Genomic DNA, 24,278 nt, shown 5'->3' on the forward strand with positions numbered 1-24,278 from the left:
TTTTTGTAAGAAAGGCAAATGCATGACCACAGAGACTGTTAACACCAAACCTTGGTTTTATAAAAATTATTTTATTAACCGATGTGTATAAAAGTCAAGAATAGTAACAGAGCCCAATTGTGCAATAAGGAACTTTCACAGTAGAAGTTTACTGTGTTTATAAGTCATCTCTGACTTGTCACACAATTGATTAAACCTGACAAAAATGTTACAGTTGTCATCACAGTAGTGTTATTGATATCATTGACATCATACTGAAAGTCATTAATATTTGATACCTGACCGACAGTTCCTTTTGTAGAAGTAACTTCTTCACGCACATATAGGGCTTGGTTTGGTCTCTTACATTGTAAAAACTTGGAAAAAGGGTTATTTATTTAGGCAGTTCCTCGATGATCACCCTGGAAACGGAGTTCCATCCTGTGGAGGCGTCGCCGCGGGGATAGTCGCCGCAGGTGCCCACCCATATGGCGACATCAACCAGGCCGGAGCGGACACCCTCGCACAGTCCTTCAACTGCCCGTCCACAGACCACCCGAAACCCCAAAACAAGGACGTAGAGGTCACTTTGTAGTCAAAGCATGCTTAATATGACCAACCCCCTGCCCCACACACACACACACACAGTTCAGAACCCCATCTGTTTAGTTGTTTAGATGCCTCCATTGTTTTGTAATGGCTCCCTCTGTGCCCAGAGGACAGTATGATCAAGCGGGTGCTCTGGTGAGAGGACAGGCCTTTTTGGGCCAAAGAGAGTATAACCGCTAAGCTCACAAAGTGGCTGCATTGTCTCTGATTATAGTTCAGTCATGACATTTTCCCCTTTTCCATGATGAATACTTTGGGGCTGCAGATATTCCCAGCCGTGCATGTACTCTGAGATGATGCGCACACCCACGCTCACCCACACACATTTAGTCTCTATTTTGAGCGTGGTGATGAATTTTGAGAACAGACCATGTATTTGAGTATTTATAGTTTGTCGATGGGAAATGTCAAGAAGGACCAACAATCTATCAGAAATGACTTGGATCATTTGAATGTGAAATAATCACACACAAGTAACTACACTTTCATTACTCAGTTTATAAAAACATTTGAAGTTGATTTATTAACCTTGGATGGCTTTATGGGATATAGTTAGGGTCTCAGTTGCTGTGAGTGTTTATTTTGTAACTGATCATTTTCAAGCTTACAGGTCAAAAGAGGCTACACATCATGTTGTAGTGTTTAGGAGACCTCATACAATGAATGAGCAGATCTGTCTAGGCCTCTTGTATATATCTTTACCTAAACACAGCAATTTCCTTCTCTAATCTAGCCCTGTAGTTTTCTCTCACTCTTGGGTTCTCTGGTTTAGTTGTGATGGGTATCACTGTAGGTACACTGAGCTACAGAGTTAGGAAAGTTACTCAGAGTTGCTGCAGTGAGGACAGTGTTGTGATTTTGACCTTTGAGGTTTTGACCTGCACATTGTCAACCTTTTAAGTATGTATTACTAAGAGCAAAATGTCCAGACTTTTTCAAGACGTTCACCCTATTTCTATACTTTTACAGGTTTGGAAAGCAGTAATTTATAATTCTGTTCTCTGCCAGACTTTCCAGACCTGAGCAAGCGCTCTCTAATCTAGTCCCTGTGGTTCCTCTAACTGGCTGGCTCAGTTGTGGCTACCTCAAGTTACAAAACTAAGGCTAAGTTTGAATGAGTTACAATGACACTGCACAAGCTGGCGGGTCTTCCATATCTATCTAAACAAAGCAACTTCCCTCTGATTGAGTCTATCTATGTCATTGTGGTTCCATCGTGTTGGGTCTTGCTGTAAGTTCCACCAAGTTACAAAGCCACAGTGATTGAGAAATGTGTGTATATGTGTGGCAGTCTTGCATACCTGCGGTTGTCCGGTGGATGTTGATGGTGGAGTTGATCTCGGGGCTGCCCTGGTCCAGGTAGATGATGGACTCGATGGGCAGTGGGCCGGCGCACTCGGCCCCGTTAAAGGTGAAGTACCAGCGCTGGCAGCAGGCCGACTTGCACTTGAGCCTCAGGGAGCCGCTGAAAAGCACGCGCAGGGCGCTGTCCGAGCGCAGCTTGGTGAACGTGCACTCCTGCAGCGGGGCGAGAGACACAAGTGCAGAGCGACAGGGTTCTCACAAGCTGAGTGGGGAGAGGACTGAAATGGCCTTTTGGCTTTTTACAGAAGTGGTGACTAGAACAGACAAGGTGCATCATAATTCTTTGACTTGCATATGGATACTGTACTTCTGACCATGTGTTTGAGATGTGTATTGTCATGCTTGGACCAGATTTTCCTGAAATGAACCCTGCTGTTCAGTAAATAACAGCAGGTAACTGAGAATAAACTGATTTGTTTATTGGTACACTTGTACAGTTTGGAACCCCGAACATTTTCCGATATAAAACCATTATCAAAAAAAAAACCCTAATGGTGGCTGAGGCAACCCAGGCAGAGTTTTGAAAATACCAAGATCCAAAAACCAAGGACCCTCCCATTAGCACCAGCACTTAACACTTCTGGACATGGGCTAGAGAGGGTGAAGGGCATGGGGGGTTGGCTATTGACTATTGTGCTTTTGTGAGGGCCACCAAATGGGGCTAATAACTGTTTTTGTCCAAGTACTTAAGTAATCAGAATGTTTCTAAGGCTTTCTATGTTACAGGAACATGAAAAAGAAACTTTGACCTTGTGCTATGTTGTGATTGTTAGCAGACGGAATGCTATTGAGAGTAGGTAACAATCTGAGATGGCTAGAGAATGCGGGAATCTGACAGGTATTGAAAGAGGTTGTTTCTTTGAATTGAATTGGCTCCAACCTGCAGTGGAGTTTGACTTTTTATTTTTATTCTATTTTATTATTATTATTATTATTATTATCTCAATGCTGTAATTGCTTTTAACTTTTAATATATCATGACTGCCAGAGTGCCACACTTCAGTTGGAAGGCTTCTTATTTGCCCCTTGGAAAACAAGTCTCTAGCTCCAGACAGACCAGCTCAGTTTCCAGACACTCACTGCAATTTTGCCCAGGTCAATGCCATAGTTGAGGGAATTCCACGCGCATTGCTTGTAGTTGGGTTTCCAGGGCTCCTCGAAGATTTCGCTCACACACTCGCCCTTCTCCCCCTTTGCCCCATCGCGGCCCGGCACGCCTGGGGTTCCAGGAATGCCATTCACACCAGGATTCCCCTCTCGGCCCGGAATGCCCGCAGGTCCTTGGACACAGCCGGAATACTGCAAAGTAATGGGAAAGAGAGAGAGGTGCAGATCTCAGCTTGATTAGTGTGATGCTTAATGGCATGGAGTACTGCAACTTGGGAAACTAGTTCATTTCCCTTGACTAAGTACCTAAGTACTTAAACATGCAAAACGCAGAGTATTTAGACAAAACAGTTTCCTGATGGGCCTCAATATGGTGCTTTTCTTGCTGTCTTTTCATTCTAACCGACAGAAGGGGAAAAAATCCCTTGCAGTCACTGTGTTCACGCATGAAATGTGAGGACAAATTCCCTTGCTGAATGCTGCACTGCAACATTTCAGTATTGATCAAACATCCAGGCGCCATACTGAGCTCAAATATTTCATCCGCTCCCTTCCAGAAGAGTGAGGGGTTGGGAGAGAGAGGAGAGAGGAGAGAGGGGTTGGGAGAGAGAGAGAGAGAGAGAGAGGGGTTGGGAGAGAGAGAGAAAGGGGTTGGGAGAGAGAGGAGAGAGAGAGAAAGAGCGAGGAGTTGGGAGAGAGAGGAGAGAGAGAGAGGGGTTGGGAGAGAGAGAGAAAGGGGTTGGGAGAGAGAGAGGAGAGAGAGAGAGGGGTTGGGAGAGAGAGAGGAGAGAGAGAAAGAGCGAGGGGTTGGGAGAGAGAGAGAGAGAGGGGTTGGGAGAGAGAGGAGAGAGAGGGGTTGAGAGAGAGAGAGAGAGAGAGAGAGGGGTTGGGAGAGAGAGAGAGAGGGGTTGGGAGAGAGAGAGGAGAGAGAAAGCGGTTGGGAGAGAGAGAGGAGAGAGAGAAAGAGTGAGGGGTTGGGAGAGAGAAGAGAGAGAGCGAGGGGTTGGGAAAGAGAAGAGAGAGAGAGAGGGGTTGGGAGAGAGAAGAGAGAGAGGGGTTGAGAGAGAGAGAGAGAGAGAGAGAGGGGTTGGGAGAGAGAGAGAGAAGGCGAGCAAGAGGGAGGGACGGGTGCAGGCTAAATCATTCATCTGTGCTGGGCCCAGTAGCTCAGGCCCCAGCCAGTGATTCATTATCTCAGGCCGGCCGCTGTTTAGACAGATGTTGACTCCCGCGCAGGCCGACTCCAACACAGACAGTCTGCTCCGGCGGAGACGCAGCACCACCCACAGACGGTGTTGTGCGAGGGGAAAAGAGCCGAAAGAAACCCATCTGTGCAGCTACGGCCCGAGCCAGAGTCAGATGGCTCCCTCTGCTGCAATACTTAAGAGCGAAACTGTTATATGTCACATTCGCTAAGGAAAGACAGATGGTCTACGGAGGGACGCGACCGGACCTCACCTCGACAAACACAGGCTGTAGGATGATCAGGGGATGAAATGCAAATACCCCGGCTAATCATCTTAAAGATTTCTCTAGGAGGCTGGCCAATAGCCACTGGCCATTTCTTCATACTACGACAGATCATCAGGCCAGTCAATATGCATCAGATGGTCAGCCAAAACACACAGACCATGTCAGCCAAGCACATCTTGACCTATTTGCTATTAAAAATGTCAGGCAGTTTGAGGTCACAGGTCAGCTTAGCTATGATTGCTGACTAGGCAACTATTGGCAATTTCACTGATGCCCCACTGAAATGTTGCTGTCATCCCAACCAAAACAAACACAAAAAACATTGTCCTACCTTTTAAAAAGTATTACATCGAGTTAAATTTGCAAGGAATATTATTAACTGATCCCAACTGACACAACCCCTGCAGCCTTATAGTGGGAGTTTATCGTGGGGACTTGGCTGGATGCAGTGAGATGGCTGGAAATATTCACTGTAATCGGAATGGCTGACAGGGGGAGAGGGAAGAGAAAGAAAGGGTGAGTCATGGCGTGATGTCTCTTCAAGATGCCCACACAGAGTATGTGTCCAGCTGATCATTTGGAGGAATGTTGGGGTGACTGTGTCTTTGTGAAAACAGTACGGGGGGGGGGGGGGGCATCTATTTTAAAACCGCCAGCCAACATCTCATGGAGAACAGCAGACTTGCCTTTATTCATGCAGCACGGCTCACATTTAGACAATAGATACTCAGAGGTGAGCCAGACATGAATGTGAATGCCATGCATGCGCTGCCTTTTTATCACCGACTGAATTTCATTTGCCTCGGCAAATGAGAGCTTGTGGTTGCAGAGTGTCTGCTCCGGCCATTTAGCAAGTCTGTCTGGGCCAATACGGACTCGCTAGTTGAGTAATACAGCCCCTCCTCAGTCTGCTTCAGACACAGACACAGCAGTAAGGGTCCTTAAATAGGCAATAGATTGTTCCCATATCAAGGGCACGCCAGCCATCAGGTGAAACTTATTGATATTTATTAAGCACATAGACAGTGGGCTTGCTTAGAATGGTGCAGCCTTCTCTCCCTTTATCTGTTGAGGGCGCATGCATGAGTGTCTTTGAGAATGAAGCATGAAAATGCCCATAACACAAAAGGGGTTCTGCTTTGTGGACTCCTCTCGGTTGTGTGGCTGTCCCGGGCCTAAGTGCTATCTGGGGACTGGCGATGACAAATTGAGCTCGGTTGTATAGTAATTACCCATTGCACGCATCACCAAGAGCACCAGATTAATTGATTACTCATAGGAGTACGTGCCCTATAGATTTTAAATATTTTTTTGTAGGAAATTGAAGTGCAATTTAATATTCTGGTGGCAGAATCATGAATCATGGACAGCTTAAAGAGATTCATATTTTGTAAGGAATCAGCAAGAAATTGTTATTCTCCATGACTGACCAACCATTTTATCTTGGTTGTGATTACTTAGGTTTATGTGCCAGTAAAATAAAGGGGATCACAGAGATCCATTGTAACTGGTGCAGTTTTTCCCAGAAATATTTATTGGAAATGTGGTTGTATCAATCTCTTTGTTATCTAATGAATCGTTTGGAAAGGCACTGGTCAAAACCATTTCTTTTTCATTCTGAAAAAAAAAGGAAAACTTTTTGTTCTCTGGTTCCACTTTTCACAAATGCAGCACCACGCAATATGAGAGAGCCACTCTTTTAAAACCACAGACACTCATCAGCAGAGTGGCTTGTGTCTGATCTTCACCCAAATGGTCAATCGCATCCTTGGACTTCTACAATAGATGATCTACAGACAATTCGACTGGCCTCCATTCACACAGTCCAAAAGTGCTGGCTTTTTGGTGAACCAAACCTCCTTTCTTCACATGCCCCCATCTCCCAAAAAGAGCCGAAATGCAAAAGTCCTTCAGCAAGAGTGAGCAAGCCAGGAAATAATGCATGAGAGAGGCCGAGTGCAGTGAGAGGCAGGAGAGGAATGAACTAGGAGGAAATGTATTATTAGATTTGTGTCTGGCAGGCACTTCAAGGGAGGAGAGGAGGAAACCAATAGACCAGAGGAGGAAAGAGTTGGTCTTAAAAGAGTAGTTCACACAGACAGCTGGGGTGTGCTTTAACGTGCATTCCTGGAATGGACACTGTTCCAACATGGTGTGTGTGTGTGTGTGTGTGTGTGTGTGTGTGTGTTGGATTTCTGTCTGCATGAGAGAACTACTTTGCACAATTCCACTGCACTATATCATGCAAACCTACATAAGTAGCCTACTACAAATATATAAAAAAAAAACACTATGATATTCGAGGCTGGGAAAAGAAGACCGCTGTGTGCAACTCCATTTTCACTGACACTGTGAACTACAAAGGTGGAGGTCAAAATGTTACCATTTTATAGTGGGTAGTTTGGGCTTCATCTGATTGTCTGGTGCAGTTCTGTTTGTCTGAGTCGCCGTCAGTGCACTAGGATGACAAACAATACTTATGAATGATCTGCTTGGTCTAACGTCGTTTTATATCAATCATTATGGACATGAAAGGTACTTCTTTTTACACTTCCAAGCTTTCCAACTAAATTGAATTTCAATGAGAGGAAGAAAAGTCTCGTTTTCCTAACGAATCTGAGTCAGAGATTTCTGTTTTTTAGTCCGTTATAGGTTTGCTTACGTCAGCAAAACGATCAGAAGAGAAAAGATCAGAAAAGTTCAGATCGAGACCAAAATCTTCCCATGCAACATTGGACATTGCGTGAACTACTGACAGTACCCATGTCTTCATTAAACAAATATATCCTTTTCTCTCAATAACCCTCCAAAATGTGTTATCTGACTTCAAAGTCTAACTACCTATTCCTTGGCCAATACATAACAAGTTGGGCATCATAACCTTGCAAGGAATCGGATCAATACCGCCGCCCTTGAGTGCGATATCGAAATAGCTTTATGAGATTCTCTACGTGTAATGTGGCGCTTACTTTTTCGATGTATTCCGCATCCTTCTGACGGAGTCCTCTATGTCTCATTTTCTCGGCTTCATAAAGAGGAAAGATTAACCAGGAGAAAATCAATAGTCGCGTCGTTGGAGACACCATATTCATTATCCGAAAGGTATACACTGTAACAGAAGACCAGCTTTTCGGAGAGAGGCAGAGCAGAAATGAAAGAAGAGACTAGAAACGAAGGTCCTCTGTGCCTTCAACTCCCCCCGAGGAGCAGAGTTTGTCCTTCTACCAAAGCAATGGGCTGCACAACTTTTTTTCTAACTTCATGGGTAATCTCACAATCGGAATTTTGGTGTTCTTATCGGCATAATAGTCCGTCTGCATGCAAATTATTTTCTTCTGAAAACACGTTTTCTTTTAATGCTGCCTGTCATATTTTAGAGAGAGGGCATTGTTTTTTTTCGTTCATGGAGTTAGACTGGGTGATTTGCATGCACAGATGTAAAAAGTCTAATAGGTCACTGTCTCACAAAGAGGAGCCATAGCAGTGGTAAGAGATATACTAACATCACATCAATTATGTTTACAGAGAATATACACTCATGTGGGCAATCTTTTCGATTTGACTGTACAAGCCATACCACATTTTTTCGTGGAGAGTTGTGACAGCTGAAGTAAAGGAATAAAAAAAGTCAACTGAGTCTCAGTCTAAATAGTATGACTCACTATGACGGTAGAGGCTGTGACAGACAGCTGCATACAATTATTATTTACTTTATGTACTCTCAGGACCTTGGGCTGTGCATATCAGCTCTTGTAGGAGTTTTGCACAGCCTGTATTTGCTATAAAGAAATTAACCATTGAAAAAAAAAAACTCTCCAGTGCAACAGTGCAGTATAGCCACAAGACAAGCAGCAAATGGGTCTAACAGCAGGGTGTAATTGGTTCCTGACAAGCAAGCTAGGACTAGCGAGCATTTCATTATGCCTTACACAAGGGGCTGGTATTGTAATACCCTGCATATATGTGTGCTATTTATCTATCGCTCCCATTAGGCCCCCAACGCCAGTTATGCAGAACCAACACCTACTGCAAATCCTGGCCAGGTTTACACGGCGACCTGAATTTCCCCAATCCAAAGAGTGCTCAAACAAACCCACCATTCAGTGCACACACACACACACATGCGCGCGCGCACACACACACGCGCATGCACACACACACACGTCACGTACACACACAGAGACACACATGCGCACGCACACACACAACACACACACACACACCCATCGCTCTACTCACCCACCCACTCCATCTCTCCTCCCCCCGTGTTTCCTCCTGGCCGTGGGCCAGAGGGGAAGAGGAGTGAGGGAACCGTTGGCTTACTGTAAGGAACTTTGTTTCTCTCCACGGAGGTCCAGAGGTCCACCTGAAAGAGCTCTTTCTCCTCACAGCTCCCATTTTTCCATCCACTGTAAATGTTGGATGCCTTGGCATGATTGGAAGTGAGGGGGTTACAATAATGTTGCACCGGCCGATGTTTGCCATCAGGATTAAACTGCCATCTCACTAGACAACGGTCCCTTAGTCTTGTGCCAGTACAATTCTTACTCTGTGTGATTGCTTAGTATAGGCCTACACCAGCTTTGATACAGGCCTATACTATACTGTGTATTGCATAATAGGTCAATGGGGACAAACAATGCTACCATCAGTTTATGAAAGGAAAATAGCATTGCTTTGCCCATCACTTGCCTAATTGCATTATATTGGACAGACAAAAAAGTTTTGAGGCAATTGACTATAAATTACTAATTAACCCCAGCAGAGCTTTCTGTACCACGCACACTTTCATTTTGAAAATGCACCCTTCCCAATTTCCTCCCTGAACTTTTTCTCCTGCTCCGTCAATTCCCTCTGTCGATACACCCTTGTTCCAGCGGCCAGCCAGCGGGCAGATGCGCGGCTCCTTTGATCCCAGTTTCTGCCGGCTCGTCCCAGGCGCCCGGGGCTTGCTCTAGGGCAGGGGTCTCCAACCTTTTTGGGAATAAGGGCTACCTGAAGACCCGAAATCATATGGAGGGCTACTCATTTAAAACAAACATACCCTCACCCCTTTTTTGCGAGGGTAGTCCTCCTAAATAATAGGCCTATGTGATTTTTACATTTAAATGATCAATATTGTGCAGGCCTATACGTCTTTATATATTAAGCAACTGTATTTTCAAATTTCATATCAATAACCTATGCAACACTACCAACATTTTTGTTCAGTTTGTTCATTTCAAAGTTTGCATGGGGAATCTAATCTTTTGTCAAAAAAAAAAACTATCTTTTTGTGCAATTAATAATTTGGGTTACAATTTGTACCCAATTTATACCCACCCACCATTATGAATTCAGGTGTTGTTTAAGTTCTGATTTCAGTGGACAATTCGGTTTTAACATTTCAATAGTAATCGCCCACACCACCCTAACATATGTAAACTCCTTTTAAAGTTATTGCACACCTGAAATGATCCATGATCTGACAAAAAAGGGTAATGCACAGTCCTGCTCAGTCATGCATGCTATAACATTTCCAGCGCTATTATACGGCAGTTGCCTACGGAGGAGAAAAGGCCTGTGAGCTAAAGCAATTGTTTTTCAGTCCTTGAACAATCATGCAAGAACCGTATTTGACGAACATGGAATGGCCACAGAACTTTTGCAAAGATATGCTTCCATTGGCTACACCAGACAAGCAAGTTTTTTCCCCCTTTACTGTCTATGCGTGCGAACAGCGTGTATGCGCTCCGCTTCCGTTGTTGTTTAAAGATTGAATGGGAAACGGATTTGGAGCCAAAGGCTAAAATTTAACGCAGCTACAATTTGTAAGGTATCACCAATATCAATTTAATGTTACAAATGTATGGCTACATACATTCTTAAAATGGTTCTGGTCTAGACTTAAATATCTATTGAAAACTTCACAATGGAGCGTGTTTTTTAGAGCGTGATCTGCAGGCGACCTGAAGGCTATTTTTAGAAGGTGCGCTGGGGGCGCCTCATAGCCGTCCCGCGGGCTACCTGGTGCCCGCGGACACCGTGTTGGAGACCACTGCTCTAGGGTCTCGGTCTCAGGGTGCCTGTGGACTGAAACACACATTTGTTTATGTTGGAGGACAGAGTACATCAGTACTGACAACAGGCCAGGGGCAGGGGGTGGGTGGATGCTATGTGGAGCAACAATTTCAATCATTTTGCCAACCCGTGGGAAAAAAGAGCGCGAAAACAACAGACACACTGTGCTCCTCTTCCACCTGAAGTCATCCAGACAGACACCATTATTTTGCTTCCAGGGCGATGGCCATTTGTTTCCAGTAAATTGAACTTTCAGAAGAACACATTAAATGCATCCATCAAACGTGGCACATCCATCATCCTAAATGTGTGTGCTTTTAACTCTTCACACATCCAGGCTACAGCTATACAGACACGTGTGAACTTGGCAGCGCAGACCACATGGTCGACTTACATTTTTAGAGGATCTGTTTGAGCTGATATGCAGTATTATGGATGTCCTTATGTCGCAGCTCCAGAAATAAATCTGTTCCGGTGTAAAACAATGGTTTTATAGGCCTATGCTAGCTCTGGCAGGGTTGCCACTCTCTGCAGATGGTCACCGTGTTTGCGATGACCTGGATTCCACGGCCGGCCTGCAGATGGCATTGCGACATAGCCGATCTCTTGTCAGACCGGTGCCGCAGCAGCAGTGGCAGACATGCAGAGGAGCAGCAGACCTCTCTTGAGCGGCTCACCCATCTGGAGTCATGCCAAAGCGATGCAGAGTATGATATATTATTGACCGTTTGTATTGTTCTCTTCACACAAAAGGTGGAACCACGGGGCGGGGGCTGTGCGACTTCGATAGGCAAAACATGTTTTATAGTGGGTTTAAATGAGACAAACATAGGCGCGCGTTCTTATCCGCCCGCCTGCGTCTACCGGCAGCGCGGCAGTCGCTGACGGCTGACAACACACATTTCTCCTCTCTGCCGCGGAGAGCCTTCGGGACTAAGGGGGGCTGATGAGAAGGCACGCTGCTCATTACTCCCCGTGACCTTACGAGGCGCCTGCTCCGCGAATCCTCCTCCACACCAAAGTAATAACTTTCGCGACGGTCCGACGACACAAACAAACACTGGAGGGCAATGGTGTCGTGTGGTTTTTCTGAAAATGGCTGTTGCTAAGGCCCTTGGATCTTTTTTTCTTCTTCAGAAATACACTCCAGCACAACTAGGACAGCCGGCGAGATGCTGTCTGAGGGAATATCTTTTAATTGCCATGGAGAGCCCAAACACAATGCCGAATGGGCCGCAGATAGGCTAGCCTGACTGCTCTGCGTCCTTCTTTCAGGGATGGAAAGGGAAGTGGGGAGGCTATTGCGACACCCACTAAGTATTCTTTCAAAGACCCAACCCGTGCGCACCTTCATGCATATTAACACTTGACAGGCTTTGATTTAATTTCGCTCCCACCATTCTCCAGCGCGCCTGCCGCTCCATTCCAAACGAACAAAAACACAGCACCTGAAGGTGTTTTGCCGGCCCCAGCGGTGTCTCGGGAGCCCCGGCGCGGCTCCGCCTGTGATTGGGAGAGCGTGAGTGTAGATCAGGGCTTTGGTGTTACAACATCCAGGGAGTCATTCAAAAGAAGCCATTTCATGTGTCACACTGTCATCAAAGGCAGCCAATTTTTATGCTGGCCCCCCTTTTTTATCACATATATTCCGGGAGCAGATGGAAAACTCATCCCCTGTGACAGACAGCTGCGCGACGGCCACTGCAGGAATTTCAAGCAGGTTCTGGGCGAGTATGACTGCAATGCATCAGCGCACTGGAGCTACACACCAGCTAGACTACACTCTCCATCGACTTGCTCATCATTCACATTTAATAGGGAGCTCAAATGAACTCATGATCAATAGTTTAATTTGTGTCTCTTTGTGTTTATTGGCACTATCTCACAGCGTTCAGAACAAGCCATTCAGCAGTGTTGAATATATCAGGGGATTTAATGATGCAATATATATTTTTTACATGACAGCCCTTGAGTGACAGGGGAGCAGTGGAGCTCTGACGGACTCGGCACTGAAGTTGGGCATAGCTTCAACCCAGCTAGACTTGCCACCTTTAGGACCGTGCTACTTAAGACCTTAAAGCTTCACTTACCCACTTTTTTGCTGCAGTAAGCTGTTTTATGAGTGATAACTAGGCCTACAATAATCCACAGGGTGGGCTTTGTCAAAATGTCAAGTTCAGGTGATCTTTAGTGAAGTGCTAGCATGTATATTATGTTGTAGATTTCACGTCAGAGCTAAATGTCACATCTAGATTCAAGGCACCAACCAACTTCTTCCCCTAGTCAGAATGTTAATATTCATGTGCTGCGAGTACAGTCCGAAGTTTGAGAGCAATTTCTCTCTTTCTCTCTCTCTCTCTCTCTCTCTCACACACACACACAAACTCTCCCCCCTCTATCTCAGTTGTGCATGTTTGCTGAATCAAGGACAATTTATGCAAATGACATTCAGATTCATGCATTCTAAGCACCATTACCTTGATAATTAAAGCCTTCTGTAACGCATCCATTTTAAGTGGAAGGTGTGTTGTGTCAAGGCACTCATTGCTACTAAAGGACAGAGAGGCAAATAGTTGAGGACAGATACAGAATGAGACAGACAGGCAAACACACAGAAAGATCTTAGAACCTTAACACCAGAGACAAGCTGTCTTTGACTAAGAAACCTTAAATGACCATGGCCAAAAATATGACGCCCCTTTCAACAAATGTCTCCGCGCAATGAATAAATCAGTGACAGAACTGGCTTTTTATTTTATTACACCAGGATTTAATTAGACACTTAATCAAAATGAACCATAATAATATACCTAAAAACAATACTACCTCCCCAATTGAAGCCTCGTTTGAGTAATTACACTGGAAGATAATTACACGGCAGTTGCTCCGTGCTCTCTTTTGTCATGCAATAATGTACCCGGGAAATTATAGTTTTTCTTACATGGCGCTCTTTCGTTTCCATGGCGCCTGCATTAACTGCTGTGTGAAGAACTAGTCCGTCGTAAAATAAGAGCTAAATAAAACATTACTTGTGCCATTTCAATTATGGAGGAATCACATATCGAAGACACAATAAATAATCTGACACTGGTTATGGTCGTTTTGGTTGGTCTGGTTTCATGGAAAGAGTCGGAAGGGGATTTTAATCTTGTTCACACGTTCACACTGAGGTGATTTCATTTATCAAGTAATTTCCTGACGTTGGACACAAGACACAATGGCACAGACATTTATTGCTGTGTTCATTTATCTCGAATCACATTTTATATGAACTTTTTTGAAGGGCCAAATGCAAAGCCAGAATACAATGGCCCGGCGATAAGTTGTCGGAAGGAGCTGGTACAAACAACACAGGAAATCGACCCTTCGGAGACCTTTGCCATTTCACTGGGGACGGCGAAAACTGTGTCTTGCGTAACTTCCGAAACGTTCACATGTGCGTCATGCGCTTTCTTGCACCCCTTGCAATTCTGTGACTTCCTACCTGTGTAGAGGCTTTTCTTTAAAAGCAATTTCCCACAATTTACATGCTCGCCTTTCTCAGGTAAGTACATGTGACATGAGTTGATCTTGGAATATGAAGTAAGTTGAAGGGCTTTGAAGTTGACACTCCAGTGGCCTGCTGTGCTCTCATGCTCCATGATGTGATAATTCCTTAACATGTACCTTATATCAACTCTGGCCTAACACCCAACATCACCATGTCAGATAACGCCAGAGTTGAGCAGATCCATGGACTATTGCTTCTCCCTCTAAAATGGCATGGATGCAACAGGTCCTAGTTAGAATCCTGCCGGGGTGGCGCTATAGGCATTTTGGGGCCCAATGAAAGATGCAAGGGGGTTCAGGGGTCCTTCCCGGAACCCTGATCATATTATATATTAGCCCTCTCCAGGAACAGTTCTGGAAAAGGTTCAGGGACCCCATTCCATCCATTTCATCTCATACACACACACACACACACACACACACACACACAAAACCTGAAATCACATGTGTGATTCTTAATTGAAGAATCCAATAAAGCAATGTAAATATATAAAAGCAACAGCTTTTTAATTTGAAAATGGACATTTACAAATGACACTTTACAGTTTCTTATATTTTACAAATGTATATCTCTCACAAAAATATATCTCTTTTTGAAAAAGTTTTTAAATACCTGTACATTTTTATGAATATATTTACATATAGTGGGTGAGCCCAGACAAACAAGAACATTTGTTTTCTCAACTCGTTTGTAATATTTCTTTTTTGACAGTGTGTCTGACTTGGGGTTGGCATTAATAGGAAAGATATAATGACAAAATATGTAGAATATTCACAGCACTGAGCATTGTTTTTCAAAGCAAAAGCCTTTGTATATAAAAAACAACCAGCCAAACAACAGTAACCACGACAACTGTTTCTAAATATACAAAATGCAAATGCCGTGACATGACATGACATGACAGTAAAGTGGCACGTCATCATAGCAGCGATGCTATATTTGATTATTTTTGGCTGGCGAGTGCAAAAAATCAATGATCAACTGAGCTGAGCTATAAATATGGGAACCTATATGGGAACCTATTCTTAACTTTACTGAAGCAGACACAGACAAAAGTCAAAACAGTGCATACAAACAAAATTCCATCTTTTACAAGGCACTATTATGATTGACAATATTACAGGGCTTTGACTTGAAAGTGACTTCCTTTGTTTCACTGTCATGAAAGCATGTGGTCTACAGAACACCAAAATACAAAATACAAATATGAAAAGTCCTTGAAACAACACTGACGAATCAGTTCAACGAATGTCACCATCCATGGCTGAATACTATAACTCTGTTGCATACTACTCAAATGTTAATTTGCTTATCTGGACAAAGCACTGGAGACAGAATTCAAATTGACTTTCTGACACCAAATAGATATTCATACTTGGTGATGATGCTGTAGGACTGAAAATGATGGATAAAAAGCTCTTCTATATGCCTGAGGTTTTGCCTCAAAAATGTGTGTGTTTTTTAAAGTCAGTCTACATTTACCCCTGTGCAAGGAAACTGTTTAAATTCCAACCATGCTTGTTTACGCAGTAATCACATTACGGTATATGTGAGCGTACATTATACCCGGCCAGTCAAACTGAGTTTGCATGAAAGTGCGCACAGCTAGTTTTAAACTCACTAAATAGATGAACGGGATTCGATTTGATGAACTGATATTGGCTCAAATGTAATGTTATATTCATCTTTGCCCCATGGACTTTGAATGAGGTGAAACCTAGTTGCATGCAGTAGCAGACCTCTAGAAAGGATTCAATATAGCAACTTGGCATTCAGGAACACACAGTAGGCAGACTGTTGGACTAAGTTCTCTCTCTCACGTGTCACGCAAGGACAGAGTGTGCAATGCAACGGAGGCTATGGCATAAATGTCATTCTTCTTTGGGTGTATGGAGAGCGTTTGGTGTGATGTTTGGTGTAATGTTGTGTGTGTGTGTGTGTGTGTGTGTGTGTGTGTGTGTGTGTGTGTGTGTGTGTGTGTGTGTGTGCGCGCATGCATAAACGGACCACACCATTAAGCATATGACTCACGCAAAACCGCGAGCCGCACCATTGAGGACAGACGGGCGAAGAATGGAGCAGCGTCGGCATCGGCGGTGACAGTGGCGGGTGGCGCTTGCCTTGACCACAGTCTCAGTCAGTCGCAGGGCAGCAGTTCATTTAAAATGAGCTTGAAAGGACGCTTTCATCTACAGCGGGAAAAAAAACAAAGTCCTCATATCTGTGACAGAGAACAAAGAGAAAGAGAGAGAGAGCGAGAGAGCGAGAGCAAGGCAGAGGGTTGGATAGGGAGAGAAAAAGAGAGGGATAGAGAGAAAACGACAGAGTGAGAGACCAAAAGAGAAACAAATGCTGTGCAGGGAAGACCTAGAGGTCAATGACACAAAGGGTCCTCTTTCCATAAATGTCCTGTTGGATCTCCTGGTTTGGTTCTGAGATGTGGTGGCTTAGGCGTGGGCTGTTGATCCTGATCTTGAAAAACAGGGATGCTTTGTTTTGTACCAGAAGCAGCAGGTCAAGGTGGACCCGCAATCAATACACACACATACACACACACACACAACACACACACAAACACACACACACAAGGACTTGAGGTCTTTCAAGGTTCGTCATGGAACTTCACATCAAAAATGAGCAGATGTAAAAAAAAAAGTATTCCACTGAACGACACACCGATTTAGAAAAAAAAATCCCAGGAGACCAAGGAGGAAAAATGAGCTTGAAACTACAAAATAGACAAATACACTCTCAGAGTGTGGAATATATTTAGAATGCTTCACTCACATGGTGAAGAGAATGCACACTTTCTCTCTCTCTCTCTCTCTCTCAATAGATCCAATTCGCCGGATCATGAGGTTCACTCAAGTGTGCTTGTGGTTTTCTGCAGGCAAGTAATCTTTCAAAAATAAGGTTGTCACCCATTTACAAAAAAAAGAACATCCCTTTAAAAGACGTATGTTCCATCCAAGGAGGGCCCCTTTATCAAACCATTGTGCAGACAGTGTTGAGGTTGGGGTCAAAGCGCACGACTTTGCCTTCAATAGATTTGGAGTTGGTGTTGTACATAGGGTTCTCGAACGTGGCCTGGCCATTGTTGTTCTCGTGCACCGAGCAGCCGGAATACTCTGTTTTATCGGTCTTCCTGTAAAGGACACAGGAAAACACAGTTATTTATGCATCATGGTCACCACACCTGTGAAAAAAGTTGTATTTTTCAGTCCATAATTAGCTCACATGCAGGTTGTAGCAGGGTTTTTATTTAGTAGATATGACACAGGAGACATATGCCCCATGGACAACTAAATCCTCTTTACTGAATGCACTGACTTTAATATTTAAACTTGACACAAGTTCACGTGTAAACTACGTGACAGCTTGACACGTACCGCTGTTTGTAAAGGTAAAATCCAAAGCCTGCAAAAATCAGGGCGAAGAAAGGCACAAGGATTGCGATGGCCACAGAGCTGCTGTTTGTTCCGTGGGGAGCCTCAGGTGTCCTCGTTGTCTCCGTAAGGTTCAAACCTGCCAGGTAAGCATCTATTACAGTTTTAGTATACAGATCCACACACTCATCATGTCACACTGGGCTAGCATCAGTTAGCATTCAGAGGTAACAATGACAGGCAGCAACCAATTTCACGCTAAGCTACTATTTAACAAGTGCCCCATAAAGAAATCGGTTAGCATACAGAGGTAACAGTGACTGTTACATGGGTGGGTATGGCATAAACATACAACGTCACGCTAGGCTACCATTCAACCAAGTGCTCTATGACGAATCCGTTAGCATATGCAGAGGTAACAATGACTGCAAAGGGAATATATTTTCACACTGACCAACAAGCAATACGCATCAATTTGTGACACAAACAGCACGGATGACCAGCTGATGGTTCTCACTCTGCTTCAGAAAAGTTTGGCAGCTTTTCATGCTAGTAGCCAGGGTCTATCACTAAAGAAAACAGGCAACTCCACCAGCCAATTAGTTGGCTTGTGTGCAGTGCATGGAAACAGGGGTGAGACTCCTATGGTGGCTAAACTGGAAGTAAGCAAGAGTTGCCTGATGTCTCTTACAATGTTTGTTGAGCTCAGAGCTATAATAATTCAATCAGTTCAGGGCACTGCCATGGCAGAGTGCTATGCTTCTGAGAGCCTGTTGTGAATCACCGTAATCATACAAAACAGAGGTGTTGCCTCGAAACGTGAATTTATACAACCCTCCTGTAGTGGTTGCCACAAATCAAATTACTTTTGTTCAATTAAAAAGCCTAATTACATTACAAAACTCTTCAGCGGTTGCACTATATTCAATTAGCTTTAATTGAGGGATGAATCACTCAGCATGTAAACTACCATTAGCAGTGGCCCTCGAAAAGCTCCGGGGAGAATAAAGCCAAACAGCAACTGATAGACTTGACAAGAGCCGCTATATTTACCTTGTCTTTGCAGTCCAAACGGCCCGTAGTCTCTCCCCTGTATGAAGCCTTGGTAGACGTACGTGCCGCGGTCGGGCTCGGCGGAAACCTAGAGGATTGGCAGAGGCAGTTAGGAGGGACACAGGTGATGAGGGCCACCACTTCTCTCTCAGAATGTGCCACTGTCAAATGCCATTCAAATTCACTGGCACAGTCCTGCTTCTGAGTGCACACATTCCTAGTGCATAGAAAGTTAACCGGTCTCCCCTGTAACTGGCATGGCCCCCCAATGTTGTCACTTATACCTCTTTAAAGTTCACTTGAGAGCTCTAACATCGGCAAGATGACAAGATGACTGTATTCACATCTATTGAAAACAAATCACCTATTGCAGAAAAAAACCCACACACCAACACATTCATTTGCAAGCATAATAAATCTGGAATATTCTCTAGTCTATTGTCCCTTTTCCCTCTCTCCTGGCAGGCGATTTACTAGTCGGAGTTTTGAGGTGGCTAATTGTGTCGTTACTCACAAAGCCGTCCATGGCCCAGGTGTCCTCGGTGGTCTTGCTGTAGGTGCTGTGGGCCAGCGTCTGGCTGTGGTGCAGCTGCAGGGTCAGTCGCGCCTCACGGCTCTTGTACACACCTGTAGAACACAGCCATGCATTCAGAACCTGGAACTCTTATCAGCGCTGTCCAGGTGTCTTTCAACAGAATAGAATTGCACTAAAATACTATCGATGCCCATGTGGATGAACTTCAATGTGTAAATGCACTGAAATGTCCACTATGTACATGTGTGTGAAGTGGACAACATTACTGTAACTTGACCACTAGGATTTGAGGCAGTTTGTTTCACACTAATAAGGTTGCTTTCGGAACCTGCCAAGCAAAAGGCAAGCTTTCCCTCTCAGGGTATGATTGCTCATCTGCATAATATTCAGTCATTATAACACTATAAAAGTTGATCATGAGGATCATATGCACTACAGTATAATGTCTCTCAGCACATAAACCCTCTGCAGGTTAACTCTGCTGGAGCAGTGCTTGTTATCACAGTGGTGGCATGGCAGGAGCACTTGCCTGCCTGTCAGCCCTGGTGTGTGTTACTGGCTCCATTAGTTCAGTGTAGGAGAGAGACGAACACACACACACACACACACACACACACACACACACACACACACAGCTCGCCCCGTGAGGCTGACCTGAGAGCAGCAGCTCCACGTCGCCGTCGCTCAGCGTCACATTGACTCGGCCGGTGGTCACGTTCAGGCTCGTGATGGTCAGAGTCATGGGCTGCTTGACGCCGCGGTGCTCGAACGAGCCTCTCCAGACATACGCCAGCGCAAACACGTCATCGGGAACTACGCAGAGACGGTTAGAGAAGTGTGAGAGAGAGACAGAGAGAGACAGACAGAGAGAGAGAGAGAGAGAGAGAAGGGGGGTGGGATAAGGAAAGATATTAGACCACAGCGCTTGAGAAGCCCTTACGACGTCCAGCAATTAACACCTTCCTGTCACTCTCGGTGGGAGCCACCTGCGTGTCATTTCTGCACGCGGAGAAGGCAGATCGCGGCCAGCTACACGCGCCGACATTCAACAGGACCGGAGTCTGCTGCTCATTAATGAAATAGTGCGGCAGCGAGGCTGCCAAATGATTGATGGCCCAAATATGAGCAGCAAGCGCCATGTGCAATTAGCGCTTTATCTGTGAATTCCCGGTGTGCCGCACCGGGCCTAATGACAAACTCCCACGCAAACATGACAGGGTCCCATCATTTCAAAACTCCTTTTTTTTTGTAAAAAATGGAGATGATGGTAGCAGACGACACAATGCTTCAAGACAACATAATTCTGTTTAGCTCAGTGCTTCTGCCCGCAGCTCTGAAAACGAGGCATTTTAAGATCTTACCGTTAATCTTGGGACTCGGCGTGCCTTGGTCGGCCACCACGGCTTTCTCGGAGGTTTTCAAGCCCGCTAGGAGCAGATAAATATGCACGTTACAGGTACAGTTGGCTACATTCTCCACATCAACCCCCCCCCCACCCACCCCCCAACCCCACAACAGGCCGACTCTCTGATTTATGTAACGAAAGCTGCTATGACTATGAATACAGTCCTCAGTAGCAACTGAGGAGCCACACGGGAGCCCACAGTCCTAAATCTCCACCGCTCATTTGATGTCTGGGTAATGTATTGCATGAGGATGCAGGGGAGGGCTGGGGTTGGGTGGGGTGGGGGAGGGGAGGGGAGGAAAAAAAGTCGAGTCTAATGTAAACGTGTCTATAGGTAAAGCCATAATGAGTCTAATGTAAACGTGTCTATAGGTAAAGCCATAATGAGTCTAATGTAAACGTGTCTATAGAAAGCCATAATGAGTCTAGTGTAAACGTGTCTATAGGTAAAGCCATAATGAGTCTAGTGTAAACGTGTCTATAGGTAAAGCCATAATGAGTCTAATGTAAACGTGTCTATAGGTAAAGCCATAATGAGTCTAATGTAAACGTGTCTATAGAAAGCCATAATGAGGCTAATGTAAACGTGTCTATAGGTAAAGCCATAATGAGTCTAGTGTAAACGTGTCTATAGGTAAAGCCATAATGAGTCTAGTGTAAACGTGTCTATAGGTAAAGCCATAAGTCCTGCCATAGGGTGCTGCTCCTGCTACTCCTGCTGTGTGTGAGATGGAGACGGGATGTGGCCGGTCCCTCACCTCGGCAGACCGGAACTTTGCCCGTCCACGTGCCATCGGAGCGGCACACGCGGTGCTCCGAGCCCCCGGCCAGGAAGAAGCCGGGCTGGCACGAGTAGATGAGCGTGTACCCGAAGGACGGCAGGTCCATGCCAACCACGCTGGCGTGGGCTGGACTCTTTGGTTGCTTGCAGGAGTGAGCTGTGGAGATGAGAGAGATGGAGAGAGAGAGAGGGATGGAGAGAGAGAGAGAGATGGATGGACAGTGAGAGGGAGAGAGAGAGGGAGACAGAGACAGAGAGAGAGATGGAGAGAGAGAGAGAGATGGAAAGGGAGAGAGATGGAGAGAGAGAGAGACAAAAACGATGGAGAGAGAGACAGAGAGAGAGGGAGAGACAGAGAGAGAGAGATGGAAGGAGGGAGGGACGGAGTGGGTAGAGGAGAGGAGAGATAAATAAAAAAGCCACAACAAGTTTTTGGCTTGCCTGCCCGCCAGACCGACACCTCACTCTCTGGCGTCTGCCCTGTCCAGGTGAGCCCCAACGGCCCGCTCCAGCGGCAGCCCTGGGGAGGTGATGACTGCATAGGGCTGCATACGGGCTCAACCCAAACGAGGAGTCTGGGGAGGTGATGACTGCATAGGGCTGCATACGGGCTCAACCCAAACGAGGAGTCTGGGGAGGTGATGACTGCATAGGGCTGCATACGGGCTCAACCCAAACGAGGAGTCTGGGGAGGTGATGACTGCATAGGGCTGCATACGGGCTCAACCCAAACGAGGAGTCTGGGGAGGTGATAACTGCATAGGGCTGCATACGGGCTCAACCCAAACGAGGAGTCTGGGGAGGTGATAACTGCATAGGGCTGCATATGGGCTCAACCCAAACGAGGAGTCTGGGGAGGTGATGACTGCATAGGGCTGCATACGGGCTCAACCCAAACGAGGAGTCTGGGGAGGTGATGACTGCATAGGGCTGCATACGGGCTCAACCCAAACGAGGAGTCTGGGGAGGTGATAACTGCATAGGGCTGCATACGGGCTCAACCCAAACGCTCGATGGTGTTTTATGCCCCCAACGTCGTCTTCCAGGTAGCGCTGCCACCACTGACTTAAAGGCACCTAATCCTAAACCTAATCCCAACCCTAACCCTAACCCATGCCTAACCCTAGTGCCTTCCAGGCAGCGCTGCCTTGAAGACAACGTTGGGGGCATAAAACACCAAGAAACACACACACACACACACATGCACCCACAGAGGCGCCGCAGGAGTCTCACTGAGCAGAGAAACAAAGGACTGATAGACACAAAGAAGTGGGAGAAATAAACAAAGAAAAGAAACTGAGGTCCGCTGGGGACAAACAGCTCGTTGTTGTTAATGTTCCCTGGCAAGTCTCCTGCAGGGTCTGTGACCGTGAGTGGGTGTGTATGTGTGAATGAGTGATTGTGTTTGTATGTGTATTTACACCTGTGTGTGTGTACAGTATGTGTGTGTATTTGTGTATTTGTGGGTTTCTGTGTGTGTGTGTGTGTGTGTGTGTGTGTGTGTGTGTGTGTGTGTGTGTGTGAGCACAGTGTGTGTGTGTGTGTGTGTGTGTGTGTGAGCACAGTGTGTGTGTGTGTGTGTGTGTGTGTGAGCACAGTGTGTGTGTGTGTGTGTGAGCACAGTGTGTGTGTGTGTGAGAGCACAGTGTGTGTGTGTGTGTGTGTGTGAGCACAGTGTGTGTGTGTGTGTGTGAGCACAATGTGTGTGTGTGTGAGAGCACAGTGTGTGTGTGTGTGTTCAGACTGCTCAGGTATAACTGATGGCAGCCCCCATCCCCATGTGCTCCACTCATTTATATTTCAGAGCACGTGCTTTCTCCTGCAGGGGTTTCGAGAGGGTGGAAACGGGGTCTATGTATGCGTATGTGTGTGTGTGGTGTGTGTGTGATGCGTCATGCGTGTGCTGAAGTGTGTGAGTGTGTTGGAGTGTGTGTATGTGTTTTTTGTGTGTGTTTGTTTGTGTGTGTGCATGGGCGTGTGTGTGTGTGTGTGTGTGTGTGTGTGTGTGTGTGTGTGTGTGTGTGTTGGGGTGCTGCGGGTATGCAATGGCGGCCAGACGTACGGAGGCACTGGGGCTGGCCTCCACTCCAGGTGAGGTCGGGCTGGCAGGTGCGCGTGGTGGAGCCCAGGAGCAGGTGCCCTGGCTGGCAGTGGAACTTCACCGTGCTGCCAACCTGCCGATGACACACAGGGGGGAAGGGGGGGGGGGGAGAGGAGAGAGAGGGGGGTCGGACGGTATCACCACTGAGCAGGGTCCTCAGAGACAGGCAATGTGTGTGTGTGTGTGTCCTCAGAGACGGGCTATGTGTGTGTGTGTGTGTGTGTGTGTGTGTGTGTGTGTGTGTGTGTCCTCAGAGACGGGCTATGTGTGTGTGTGTGTGTGTGTGTGTGTGTGTGTGTGTTGACACCCACACACACACACACACACACACACACACACACACACACACACACTCTAACACATACACAAATACACAGACTCATACATAAGCACATCATACACGCACATTCTGCAGATGACAGAGGGAAAACACACACACATACACACACACACACACACACACACATACACACACAATCACACACACAATGACACACAAAAACACTCACTCACACATATTAGATCACTACACACCAAGCTGCAGATTGAGTAAGACACACCTTTCCTCCTTCTCTACCCCTACACACACACGCACACACACTCTGTGAGTGAACCAGGCACAGACATCTGCAGACACACACACACACACACACACACACACACACACACACACACACACACACACACACACACACACACACACACACACACACACACACACACACACACACACACACACACACACACACACCATGTGCACAGGCACTCTGACATGTCTGGCATGGCGCTGTGGTGCAGCTGAGAGGAAATGAAAGTCTCTGGTGTAAGAGTTCAGTGTTTGAAGCCAAATGCAGGAGCGGATGAGAGGCGAGAG

General features: G+C 45.8%; 2 protein-coding genes across 3 annotated transcripts in view; both read right to left on the reverse strand.

Moving 5' to 3' along the window:
• Positions 1–56: 56 nt before the first annotated feature.
• Positions 57–7,737, reverse strand: cthrc1b (collagen triple helix repeat containing 1b). Of its 2 annotated transcripts, XM_076279382.1 has the most exons (5): positions 7,503–7,737; positions 6,917–6,991; positions 3,034–3,252; positions 1,890–2,106; positions 57–516 (listed from the first exon to the last, which is right to left on the reverse strand). In XM_076279382.1, exons 1-5 carry the CDS (start codon positions 7,623–7,625, stop codon positions 374–376), a joined length of 777 nt encoding a protein of 258 aa, XP_076135497.1. In that variant the 5' UTR covers positions 7,626–7,737; the 3' UTR covers positions 57–373. The 2 variants fall into 2 exon arrangements, with proteins under 2 accessions (XP_076135497.1, XP_076135498.1); XM_076279383.1 differs by lacking the exon at positions 6,917–6,991.
• Positions 7,738–17,128: 9,391 nt separating this feature from the next.
• The window catches only part of csmd3a (CUB and Sushi multiple domains 3a), a 228,235-nt gene continuing 221,085 nt past the window's right edge, over positions 17,129–24,278 (reverse strand). The window contains exons 63-70 of the mRNA XM_076280031.1: positions 23,366–23,477; positions 21,281–21,460; positions 20,479–20,544; positions 19,772–19,930; positions 19,097–19,209; positions 18,583–18,670; positions 17,533–17,668; positions 17,129–17,288 (exon numbers count right to left, since the gene is read on the reverse strand). Of these exons, the coding sequence (XP_076136146.1) occupies positions 17,129–17,288; positions 17,533–17,668; positions 18,583–18,670; positions 19,097–19,209; positions 19,772–19,930; positions 20,479–20,544; positions 21,281–21,460; positions 23,366–23,477 (1,014 nt within the window). The remainder of the gene's footprint in view (positions 17,289–17,532; positions 17,669–18,582; positions 18,671–19,096; positions 19,210–19,771; positions 19,931–20,478; positions 20,545–21,280; positions 21,461–23,365; positions 23,478–24,278) is intronic.

This window comes from Alosa pseudoharengus, unplaced genomic scaffold (genome assembly GCF_046254945.1).
Source record: "Alosa pseudoharengus isolate Yale_2024_CS ecotype anadromous, Long Island Sound unplaced genomic scaffold, YU_APseudo_1.1 YU_APseudo_1.1_scf_12, whole genome shotgun sequence".
NCBI lineage: Eukaryota > Metazoa > Chordata > Actinopteri > Clupeiformes > Clupeidae > Alosa > Alosa pseudoharengus.

Excerpts from the sequence above, each read along its gene's own strand:
- cthrc1b (XM_076279382.1), bottom strand. The coding sequence starts at position 7,625 with ATGAATATGGTGTCTCCAACGACGCGACTATTGATTTTCTCCTGGTTA. Across the intron at positions 2,107-3,033 it reads TTGACCTGGGCAAAATTGCA|GAGTGCACGTTCACCAAGCT; the intron begins GTGAGTGTCTGG and ends GCCCCGCTGCAG. Across the intron at positions 517-1,889 it reads CATCCACCGGACAACCGCAG|TTGAAGGACTGTGCGAGGGT; the intron begins GTATGCAAGACT and ends GTGGACGGGCAG.